Source organism: Cladophialophora psammophila, assembly GCF_000585535.1.
Source record: "Cladophialophora psammophila CBS 110553 chromosome Unknown aczJe-supercont1.16, whole genome shotgun sequence".
Taxonomy (NCBI): domain Eukaryota; kingdom Fungi; phylum Ascomycota; class Eurotiomycetes; order Chaetothyriales; family Herpotrichiellaceae; genus Cladophialophora; species Cladophialophora psammophila.
Genome location: NW_006912937.1, coordinates 849,666 through 861,136, shown reverse-complemented (window position 1 = coordinate 861,136; position 11,471 = coordinate 849,666). Strand labels below are relative to the sequence as shown.

The 11,471-nt window shown below is 52.1% G+C and overlaps 5 protein-coding genes across 5 annotated transcripts; 2 read left to right on the top strand and 3 right to left on the bottom strand.

Moving 5' to 3' along the window:
* Positions 1-702: 702 nt before the first annotated feature.
* On the top strand, positions 703-4,160 carry A1O5_09588 (uncharacterized protein; the record flags this gene model as incomplete). Its single annotated transcript, XM_007750167.1, has 2 exons — positions 703-927; positions 987-4,160. 2 exons carry the CDS (start codon positions 703-705, stop codon positions 4,158-4,160), a joined length of 3,399 nt encoding a protein of 1,132 aa, XP_007748357.1.
* A 667-nt stretch (positions 4,161-4,827) lies between these two features.
* On the bottom strand, positions 4,828-6,161 carry A1O5_09587 (uncharacterized protein; the record flags this gene model as incomplete). The annotated part of the gene is made up of 3 exons (XM_007750166.1): positions 4,828-5,331; positions 5,397-5,882; positions 5,946-6,161. 3 exons carry the CDS (start codon positions 6,159-6,161, stop codon positions 4,828-4,830), a joined length of 1,206 nt encoding a protein of 401 aa, XP_007748356.1.
* Positions 6,162-6,910: 749 nt separating this feature from the next.
* A1O5_09586 (uncharacterized protein) lies at positions 6,911-7,333 on the top strand (the record flags this gene model as incomplete). Its single annotated transcript, XM_007750165.1, has 1 exon — positions 6,911-7,333. A coding segment is annotated over one exon (228 nt), but the record flags the coding sequence as incomplete, so codon positions are not given.
* Positions 7,334-7,732: 399 nt separating this feature from the next.
* On the bottom strand, positions 7,733-8,347 carry A1O5_09585 (uncharacterized protein; the record flags this gene model as incomplete). Its single annotated transcript, XM_007750164.1, has 2 exons — positions 7,733-8,062; positions 8,192-8,347. 2 exons carry the CDS (start codon positions 8,345-8,347, stop codon positions 7,733-7,735), a joined length of 486 nt encoding a protein of 161 aa, XP_007748354.1.
* Positions 8,348-9,325: 978 nt separating this feature from the next.
* A1O5_09584 (uncharacterized protein) lies at positions 9,326-11,098 on the bottom strand (the record flags this gene model as incomplete). The annotated part of the gene is made up of 5 exons (XM_007750163.1): positions 9,326-9,436; positions 9,489-10,032; positions 10,084-10,333; positions 10,389-10,885; positions 10,944-11,098. The coding sequence occupies 5 exons, from the start codon at positions 11,096-11,098 to the stop codon at positions 9,326-9,328; spliced, it is 1,557 nt and encodes a 518-aa protein (XP_007748353.1).
* Between the last annotated feature and the right edge of the window lie 373 nt (positions 11,099-11,471).

Sequence of the window (11,471 nt, the reverse complement as noted above, 5' to 3'; positions counted from 1 at the left end):
TACTTTTATAGCCATAATCACTAGCGTCTTGGCGCATTTCACACCGAGCAGTCGGGAGAGGGTCTTGGCGCCGAGAAGGCGAAATCCTTGACTCCTCCTTGTTGCTCTCGCTGACAGGCTCAGGACGTGGAATTGCGTCAACCCAAGCCTTCAGCTCGTGCTCCACATATCTTCTTACCGTTCACAGCAGTTTCCTCTGTCTTGGAATTGCTTGGGACGTTTCCCTCTGTGACCCTATCAATGGCCTCCACCTCCGCCCAGGCTTGGCCGATTCCGCACATATGGGAGAGAAGAAGCTGTGTCTCGCCACCTTTCCACCGTGAGGGGCTGGGCACACCATCCATGCCAAGGGCGCGACGCCATGTGCTGAGACCACATACTGCCCTGATGGCTCTTGGCTTCCAGGATAAGTACGGTGCGAGTCTTGGACAACGGTATGGTTCTTCCGAGCTAATCCACCGATAAGATGCTACCTAAGCTCTATATAACCAGGCACTCCTCCCCCGATCCGAAGGATCCACATACTCTTTCTAGGCTTCAGAAAGACTTACAATTGCTTATTCCTTTCGTGAACTCCTGTCAGACATATTTGGCTCATCTGACTTAAGAACTTAGAACCATCATAATTGTTGTCACTTACCTGGAAGTGGGACTCGAATACATTTGCTCAGCACCCAGTCATTTTCCTGATCGCCGCCTGATATGGGCAAAAAAGGCGCAAGAGCCGAACAGAACTATCCGAAGTTACCATTCTTACTTTTTCCGGATGAGATCATCATTCACCTAGAGACAACGCTCGATTCGGGCTTGAGCTATGCCCAGGTCCAGCAATACCAACAGAAATATGGACCCAACAGGCTGGAAGGAGACGGAGGCGTCTCCTGGTACGCCATTCTGGGGAAGCAAATCTCCAACGCCATGATTCTAGTATGTTCTAACGTCAATTGGATTCTTTTTAAGCCCGGCTGACCGTCCGTATTGTGTAGGTGTTGGTGCTCGCCATGGCACTATCGTACGGCGTGGAGGATTTCGTTGAAGGGGCTGTCATCACAGCCGTCATCGTTCTCAACGTCGTCATCGGCTTCTACCAGGAATTCCAGGCCGAGAAGAAAATGGACGCTCTGCGCTCGCTCTCCTCACCTTCGGCTGCCGTTATTAGGGATGGGAATGAAATGACCGTTCCATCTGCGGAAGTGGTTCCCGGCGACATCGTATCAATCAAGACAGGGGACACTGTTCCAGCTGACTTGCGGCTGTTCGAAGTCATGAACCTCGAATGTGACGAGGCCATCTTGACGGGCGAAGCACTGCCAGTTGCCAAAGAAGTCGAATTCGAGGCTAAGCACGGCACTGCCAAAGAGGATCTGGGACTAGGCGATCGACTCAACGTCGCCTACTCCTCCTCTACAGTCACAAAGGGAAGGGGCCGCGGTATAGTGGTTTACACTGGCATGTCGACAGCCATTGGGGGGATAGCTGCCTCAATGCAAGGTAAGCGACGCAAGCCCAATCGTTCCATGTCGAGAAAGAAGTATGGGCCCATGCAGCCCGTCAAGGGCGGGGCACTGCGTGTATACGACGGCGTCCGCAAGTTCCTGGGTCTGACTGGGGGCACGCCTCTGCAAATCAAGCTCAGCAAACTAGCGTACGTCCTCTTCGGTTGCGCCATTCTCCTTGCCATCATTGTGTTCGGCGTTAACCGATTCAACGTCACGAACGAGGTCGCCATCTATGCCATTTCGACCGGAATCGCCATTATCCCGGAATCTCTGATTGCAGTCCTCACTATCACCATGGTCGTTGGCATGACGCAGATGCGGAAACGAAAGGTCGTGATTCGACAACTCAGTGCGCTCGAAGCCCTCGGTGGTGTCACCAACATCTGCTCAGACAAAACTGGAACTCTTACCCAGGGAAAGATGGTTACTCGAAAAGCATGGATTCCCAGTGTCGGCATCTACAGCGTGGAAAATTCAAACAACGCCTCTGACCCCACTGAAGGCACCATCACTCTGGGAAAGGCACCTAAATCTCGGCAGGAAGTTGAGGCAGAAAGACTAGCAAGAGAAGAAGCCTTCGATCGCAAACGTAGCACTGCCGGCATCTCGTTCGATTTACCGAGCGAGAAAGTGGTGCAGAAAGACGCCGAAAAGGCATCCGTGGAACTGGATAATAATAACGTCGTCAGACCGAATCTAGAAGTCACACCAGAACTCCAAGCGTTCCTGGAATCTGCAGCTCTCTGCAACCTGGCCACTGTTCGTAAAGTCACCGAGGATGGGCAAGAGATGTGGAAAACAGCAGGCGATCCGACAGAGATTGCTCTGCAGGTCTTCTCACACCGCTTCAACCACGGCAAGAGAACCCTCGAAGAAGAAAACGGTTGGACTCAGAAGATGGAGTATCCATTCGACAGCTCTATTAAGCGGATGTCGGTCGTGTACACCAAGGCTGGTGAGGACCACTCCATTATCTTTACCAAAGGCGCAGTCGAACGCATCATCGACCTGTGCACGGCCGTGGGTGTAGGTGAAAACGAACAAGCTATGACCGCTTTACTGAAGGAAGCCATCTTCGAACAGATGACGTTTCTCGCCGAGCAAGGTCTGCGCGTGCTAGCCATCGCGAGGAAATTTACGACAATGGAAATCGCCGAACACTCGGACGTTGACCGGGGTCTTGTTGAGAAGGATCTCTGTCTGCTCGGTCTGGCAGGTTTATATGATCCACCTCGCCTTGAGACCAAAACCGCCGTGCAGGCCTGCACTACCGCCGGGATCACCGTGTCCATGCTGACAGGCGATCATCCATCGACAGCGACCGCCATCGCAAAGGAAGTCGGCATCATTCCAAAGAACATGGGTACCCTCCCGGCTGACGTGGCCGCCGCAATTGTCAAGACTGCCACGGAATTCGACAGGATGAGCGACTCAGAGATTGACGCCCTTCCCACTCTGCCTCTGGTTGTTGCCCGCTGCGCGCCCGAGACCAAAGTGCGCATGATCGAGGCGCTGCACCGACGGAACAAATTCGCAGCCATGACAGGGGACGGGGTGAATGATTCGCCATCTCTCAAGCTCGCCGACGTAGGGATCGCCATGGGTCTCAACGGCAGCGACGTGGCGAAATCTGCGTCCGACATTGTTCTCACGGACGACAACTTCGCGTCCATCGTCAACGCCGTGGAGGAAGGACGCCGGATGTTCGACAACATCCAGCGCTTCGTCCTGCACCTGCTCACGTCCAACGTCGGCGAAGTCATCCTCCTCATCTGCGGCCTGGGATTCCAAGACGACACCAGCTTCTCCGTGTTCCCCTTATCCCCCTTGCAAATTTTGTGGATCAACATGCTCACATCCTCGTTCCCGGCATTCGGGCTCGGACGAGAAAAGGCGTCGCCGGACGTTATGGAGCGACCTCCGCACGACAACAAAAAGGGCGTCTTCACCTGGGAACTGATAACGGACATGCTTGTGTACGGCACCATTCAAGGGACGTGCTGCCTCATGACGTTCGTCTTCATCGTCTACGGGCCCGGCCCCGACGGGCTGGGGCGGGACTGCAACCGCAAGTACAACGACACGTGCGACGTCGTGTTCCGGGCCCGCGCGGCCGTCTTCGCCGAGCTGACCTGGCTGATCCTCATCTCGGCGTGGGAATTCAAGGCCCTGCGCAGGAGCATGTTTCGCATCAACCCGCACGACCCGCGCGCCTTCCCCTTCTTCCAGGACATCTGGGAGAACCAGTTCCTCTTCTGGTCCGTGGTCATCGGTGCGCTCTCGGTGTTTCCCGCCGTCTACATCCCTGGCCTGAACACGTCAGTGTTCAAACACAAGGGGATCAGCTGGGAATGGGCCCCCGCCATCGTCTGCGTGTTCGTCTTCGTGAGCGGGATGGAGGCCTGGAAGTACGTCAAGCGCGCCGCCGGGTGGTTCGAGGAAGAAGAGACCGAGGGCATGAAAGTCAGACGCCACGCCCACGGCCATGCTGCGAGCGCCGCGCTGTCTCTGAGGCAGGGCTTCTTCACCATGACGCGGAGCTTTACCAGGAGTAAGTCTGAAGAGGAGCAGAGGACGATGGCGACACCGAGGCGGGAGCCGAGCGACTGGCATACAAGCGGGAGGCCACGGGTGTTGCCAAAAGTCAGAGAGGATGTTTGATCATCGATCGATCTGTGCCGTTGTTGCTTGTTCGCTCAATGTGTGCACATACGTATCTCACCATACTTGGAATGAACCGTACTAGAGTTTGTGTTTTAACAATAGATCGCGTCAACGACGAACCAACTTTTTCTGTCTGCTGGAACTGTAAACTGCAACGCATTCTCAATCTGATAACCCGGATGGATTTCAAGCCGCCTGAATTGCTGAGACACATCCAAAACCCAATAGACGAGATCGCTGCAAATGATACTCGTTGCAGGAGCCGTGACTCCGACACTTGCGCAGAGATGAACGTCCAATCAAGTGGGCCCGGTATTGCCCGGTGAAGCATTGGTCGAAAGAATAAGTGAATGCCCTAGTTTTTACATCTGGTTGAAGCCACGAAGTCGGGGCCGTCTGTATGTAAGTCTAGAAGGAGAAATTTATTGCACAGTGTTAGGCTAGTGATGCTTGTTGCGCCGTATCCTCATCTACAGTCCTTCAGGGATACGTGCAAGGTTCCCAAGAGCACGAATCGTTATGAGCCCTATGCGCATGGGGAATGAGTGGGCCGAACACCCGACGTCTTGAGGCATGTCCTCTAGGTGTAGTTGATCTTACCCATTGACGCAGGCTTTTGCACTGGACGGACTGCGAGATGTCCTCGTCGGCAGATCGAGTCGTGTTAGTTGTGGTTTCCATTGATTACTCGTTCCATTTCCGCCTTCGCAGCTGCAATCATCCCCTCCAGTTCACGCACCTCAATCTCGTGTGAATCATGCGACGCCACCGCATCCGAAGCACGCTGTACCGCCACACGTCCCTTTGCAGCCGCTTGTTCCGATAACTGAAGGATTCGGAGGATGTTCCCTGCCGATTGACAGCCTAAAGTCGAAGTGAGGTCCTCGAGTTGGCCCGTAACTGCCGAGACATCAGATATCTTGCTATCGCTGCCTCCCGAAGAGAGACCGAGATGTTGGACCAAAGCCATGGCAGCCGGGGCGACAATATCTTTCGGTTCTCCACCGGAGGGCACGATAACTGGTTTTGTATCAGAGTGAGCGCTGGTTTCAAAATACTTGAGCTGCATGTCAAATTCGTGCAAGCTGAGTCGTCGAGATTGCAGGTTTTCCAGCTTCTTTGAAAGATTGACAAGTGCTTCTGTAAGAGAGCAAAGTTTTGCATAGACCTAAGTAGGGCTTTCATGTAAGTGACTTCTCAACTTATCAAATGAACTAGTGCCATGGACCATACCTCTTCATTGAGCCTTCTGTTGTCCTGCTTCCGCACCCGCCGGACACTCTGGAGAGCAGCATGAAGTGCATTTCCATGTTCCTGAGCCACCACCATCCCCACGACATCATCGATCTCTGAATACAGAGAACCTAGGTCTTCTCGAACGGCGTCGACCGTACCATCAGCCACGGCCTGAGTATTACTGGCAGTGTCTGTGCCGCCAAGTGATTCCAGATAAGTGCGATCAAGATGATCTTTGACTGCCTTCGCACGGAAATACTGCAAGGCGCGCGTAAGCCTGTTCACTCGATCGGTTAATGCATCAAGGTTGATTGGGCATTCCTGCTGAACGCCAAAGGATAAGAGGTCATTGAACTCTGAAAGCACGCGGTCGTCTGAGTTTAGAATTCCCGTGACGATTGCGGGAGCTGATTTGACGTCTTTGGCAGTACGATCAATCTCGGCTCGAAGATCTGACCTTAGAGCTTCGAAAATTTGTTCATTCTTGCGTACCCGTTAGCAATTGACTGGATCTTTGGCCGCGGCCAGAGGATAGGGGAAGTTTACAGCGAACTTGATATGCTGCACCTTGGCGGCATAGTTTCGGTCGAGGTATTGTTCTTGTCGGGCTTTTCGTGCATTAGTAGCCTCTTCAACGGCCCTGAGGTGCTTTAGGTGAGCTTCCTGTGCGTGGAGAGCCCGCGTGCGCCGCTCAATCGCCTTGGTCGAAGAGTTCAATGCCTTGATGGCCAACTTAAACTCTTCGTCGGTTGTTGGAATCATTACTGATCGGCTTCCGTTGCAGGTCGGATCCCCCCGCTCTGATCCTTGTAGAAATTGCCATCTATCACGTTGTCAATTGTTGCTCGAAAGGGCGCGGCGGGACCAACGAACGTTGCGGTTTCCTCCCTAGGCAAAGGACTCGAATCATCGACTTTGTCGTGCACCCATCCTTCCAATAGCGAGCGATCTCCAGGCGATTTATTTTCTGCGACCTTGTGTTTGTCGAGGGGAATATTCCACTTTAGAGGCGCGTCGAGCAGTGTTTTGACCCGTGCTTCTGGGTGCATCATCAGATCGAGAAGCAAGATTTGTTATACTGCCTCTCCAGAGACATTTTGTGTAGTTCTCGAAAGCTTGGCATCAAAAGACGAGGACATGTGGTTGACATGGAGTCACCCTTTTTTTGGACTCGGCGTGCCGCCGCTTTGTGCTCAACCCCCTCGGGCGAGGCGGTCCACTCATACATATATTTACTAAGTACTTCCTTACCAAGTCTATTTGAGGGCAGCAACACGGCAGAGGTAGCTCATCCGAATTGAACAAGCCACTAGCAAGCCACTACCTGCAAAAGCATTGTCGTAGACCGGAAAGATACCAGGGGAGCAAGGATCGATTATCATGTGACTCTACCCCAAATCAATAACGAGCATCGCTCCCACCCGCTACTGCATCTCAGCGGCGGCCGCTGATACTATTTCTAGATATCACTGAGCGTTCCTGATCGGTCTCGGGGTAAAAAAAATGACTCGCAGGTGCCAGGCAGACGCAGCCATGTCAAAAACCGACCTGACTTCAACCCAACTGGACCTAGCACACTATGGGAATACGAGGATCTTATGGTGCAACATGTTCAAAGCACCAACACCCTTTTCGTCCGTGTTCTGATTGGGAAGGTCGAGAACTTAGAAATGTCTTCTCGGAATCGTTCGGAGCATCTCATAGTTCAGAACGATCCGGGTTGGAGATGCCGTAGCTAGTGCGTAAATGCTTTGGCGGCCATAGCAAAGGATGATAAGACTGGCAGGGCTTCAGGGCTAGATTGGCAGCAAATGGAACAGACCGCGAGGTCTTACACTGCAGAAAAGACTGCTCAGGGTCGCTTCAGCGACTCAGCGCTCCTATTGAGACCTAAGGTAACTGAGAAGTTATTGACGGATAGAGAGATAATGCCTCAAAGGTCTAACTAGCAAAAGTCGCGAGTTACCCAGGGTACGATATCTCTATTCTACACGAGAGGCGAGACGACTCACCTCTAAGAATGATACTTTATATCGTTGAGCTCCGGCCGCCCTCATTATATTTCCAGAACTCTCCCCACCATTTTTGACGGGTAGCCGCCATTTTCAGCTCCTTGGGGAATGGTCCAAGGAGTTTAGGAATTGAAGTCTGCCACTCTGTCTTCGTCATGCTAGCAACCCAGGCAGATGCATACTCCCAATAATGTGGGTAACATGCGCACAGTTCCCAGTCAACCAGACCAACAACAACCCGGTCTCCACGGAGCAGGATATTAAACGGATTCAAATCGGCATGGGTGAAGACTGGTGATGGCCATGATTTATCCTGGGCGGTCATCGTATCTCGAATATCCTGCCGGTCTGGGTCGTTTCTCGGTCTTCGGCCTCGGATAGCTGTACACCGTCTCTAAGCCAAACATGGAAATCCTTGATCGTCTTGAATGGGCCGAAACGTGGATAGGAGCGTGGATTTCGAGAGTCACGTAATGATCCGCCGCTACAGCTCTGGACTCCTGTCTGGGGCGGCGGTTTCAGCGAGCGCATCTCTTGCACCACCTGCTTTAACTGTTCACAGACTTTGTCACGAGACTCTTCGGATAGCTTCTTCCATACCGTTGGTATCTCATCACCATGGCTCCTTTCCACCAAAAAGTAGGCGCGATTCTTGTGGACGAAAGGGCAGTATACCTTGGGGTAGAAGTGTTCTTCGCGACATATTTTATGGTTGCCCCTTCAGTGAGGTGAACTTACGGACCGGTCTTGACTATTATATTCCTTGAAATTAGAACATACACGCCCATCCATGTTAAATCTGGCCGTGGTTTTCAATGTGAGAAGGGCTAACGAACAACGGATGAAAGTGTTGTGGATGGCAAGATTTTCGGTGCCTTTGTGCTGGGTGCTCCTCTTATCGGCGACAGATAGGCACTGAATATCTTCGGATGCCATGTGTGGCAAGATATCAGGAAATCTTCTCTTACGGCTGATATTGCTTATTGGGTATACAACTAGTTCGCAGGTGGTGCGCATGGGCGAAAGCGGGCTGGAAGAAGTCGAGTGAGAGGACCGGTACTGTTCGAGGACAGAGGAGGGTAAAATAGTGGTATCTTTGGGCATGAGTGAGAAGTCACGGAGGATAGGTACAGTGAATAAGGATCGTTTTAAAAGTGCACTGTTGGAAAGCCTTTGTGATTGTTGTTGACAGAATTTCCTGGAAGCTAGAGAATATTTTAGCCATTCTTGGAGAGAATCACAATCAGTGCCTAAGCACGCAGACAGCAAGAGAACAAGCAGAAAATGTCATGGTAGCGAGGGTTGTGGTTGGTCACTCATCGCGGTCGAAGAAGTTGTCGGTGTCCAGATCGCAGATGTTGACTCAATGGAAGATATGAGGGATTCTAACATGGTCATGGCGGGCTTGGGGGAGCTATGTAGATGCAGGAGGCCGATTCTCCCGTCGTCGCCTGCCAAGAAATGTAAAGACGGTCACGACAGTCGATATCGAGCTCCAGCTTTTGCCTCTCAGCCTCTGCATGACATTCATGATTGCCACATTTTAATAGTTGGTGCGAGGATGCGGAACTGGTATTGCATGCCCTTGTTCTCGGATCGATTTAGATTGAATCCTCGGGTTCTGGCTGCGGCCAAACGGTGGCCAATCTATCTAATATGTACAACGACGCTGTTAGGCAGTATTCAGGCTGCAGCGAGCGACTCACGGGCCTCAGTCAAATCGACGGAAAAGGAATGGCGAGTATAGTTAAGTATGTGCAAACTTGGGCAGCGATACCGTGGTGTTAATGCCTCGGGTGCTATTACCCAGCGTGCTCAATTCAAACTCCAACACTCCCCGATTCCAGCAATAAAAGGACCCTCATTATACCACTGTATGCTCCTCTGGCCTGCGTTGAGAAAAGCTCGCCTTCATCACACTTTCTTCACATCCTCAACTTCTATCACACCAGCCTTCCCCATGATATCGACGCCGGCTGCCTCTTTCGTGCATATGTAAGACTTGAACTTTCGTGTGGAAACGCGCTGGAAAAGAGTCAGCCAACTTGAGCATTCCAAAAGAGAGATTGGAGCATACATTGATGAACATTTCATCAATTTCCTCCAAGGAACGGTCTTTCGTTTCAGGGAGGAAGAAAATGGCCAGGACGAATACAATAGTTGCAAGTGGGCCGAATATGAACCCCACTTTGGTCCCGAGATTGGCATAGTCCTTGTTGATCAAGTAGGGAATAGAGGTAATAACAAGGAGAGCACCGAACCAGTTGGTAGAAAGCGCGCAAGAAACTGTCTTCGATCGGAGGCGGTTGGAAGGAACCTCACCGGTCACAATCGGACCAATTGAACCCCAGGTGGCCGCAAAGCTGAAGACGTAGATGCAAATGAATGCGACGATGCATTTATTCGCCGCGTCACTGCCCGGAGCAGCTTGGGCGACGATGGCGAAGAGGAACATGGATGCAGCGCACACGCCCGCGCCCACAATGAGAAGAATGCGACGGCCGATGAATCGCACCGCAATGAAGGCGAAAATCACTGCCGCGACCTGGCAGGCGTTGATGATGACGGTGATGACAAAAGCATCGTTGAACCCGATTAGGCTGAAGAAGTACGTCGAATACCTGACAGGCTTGTCAGAATTCGGAAACATCAAAGCGAGTGGCAGAGCTTACCCAGAGATGAATGCAATACCCTGCATATGTTGACCTCCCATGCAAAGCATACCGATGAGGGTTCGTCGTCGATTAGTGCCAGAGAAGCATTCGCGGTACGATGTCGACGCGTCCAAAGACCTCTCAAGCTCAGTGAAGGCGATGACTTCTTTCATTTCTGCATCGAGCTCGTCATCCCGTGCGTACTTGCCACGGATTTTCACCAGGGACGTTCTTGCCTCGGAGTACTTGTCACGGGTCACAAGCCATCCTGGGTTCAGGTAAGCACCCGCAGTCGCTATATCGAGCAAGGTATTGTCACTTACTTGGAGATTCAGGGATGAGCCACACAAGGGTTACCAGCACCAGAGGCGGAAACATGGTCACGAAGAGAGGGATGCGGTAGCTCCACCGGTCAGTCCGCAGATACGTCCCTTGGTCAACGCAGGCGCCGATAAAGTTGGGAAGGTTGATGTTAAATTGGTACATGATGACAATAAGGCCTCGGATCTGCGCAGGTGCAGTCTCGCTCCAGTAAGTGATAGCAAAGTTTCCTGCAAAGCCCATAGATATTCCGATGAATACTTTGCCGACGATCAGCGCTCCATAGTGAGGTATCATACTGATGCCGGACCCGATAAGTCCGGCGGCGCCACAGAGGATGAGACCAATCTTCCGGCCAAATTGTGAGCCGATCCTGCCCGAGGCCAGGGCTGCGAGAAAGGCAGATCCGCAGAGTGTTCCATTCATGGCGGTGGTAGAGCCGGCCGTGATGCTGTAGACACCTTCTTCAGAGTCATAATAACCGAAGTCCTTGAGCCATCTATAAATCGTAGACTGTCAGCGTATTGTAGCTCGGTAGATACTGTATCTGTACGTACTGTTGCATGGCAAGAAACCCTCCGCCTGTGCCTTGGTCAAACCCGAAGGCTGTCGCAGCAAAGGACGCAATGAAACAATAGACGCAGACCTTCCAGTTTCTTTTCCAAAATCCCATTTTGGGTGCTGTGGCAATAGTCGATGTCTGTTCTGCCATGATGTCTGACTTCCAGCTCGAGTAGACCAGATCTAAGCTGCACTTTTAGATCCTATTATATAGACTCAGAGGTCTTTGTAAACTTTGCGGATATAGAGCGCCTCGGGAGCTGAGACGAGACGCTGTGAGGGCCGGGGAAATTTCCCCCAGCTGATGCCTGGGTTTGTCCCAGGGCAAGTGGAGAAGCCAGTCGCCTGAGGCTGCTCCAGCGTTGGGATGAATCTTTTTGGCCTCGACTGTTCTAGCGAGGGTGTCTGATGCCCTCCTCCGCCGATCTAGCTTTCCTGGAGTCCCCACGATTCGACATAGCCTTTCCTGGAGAAGTTAGAGAGCCAGTCGGGTGTTATGCCGGTAAATGAAAGACAAAAGCTCT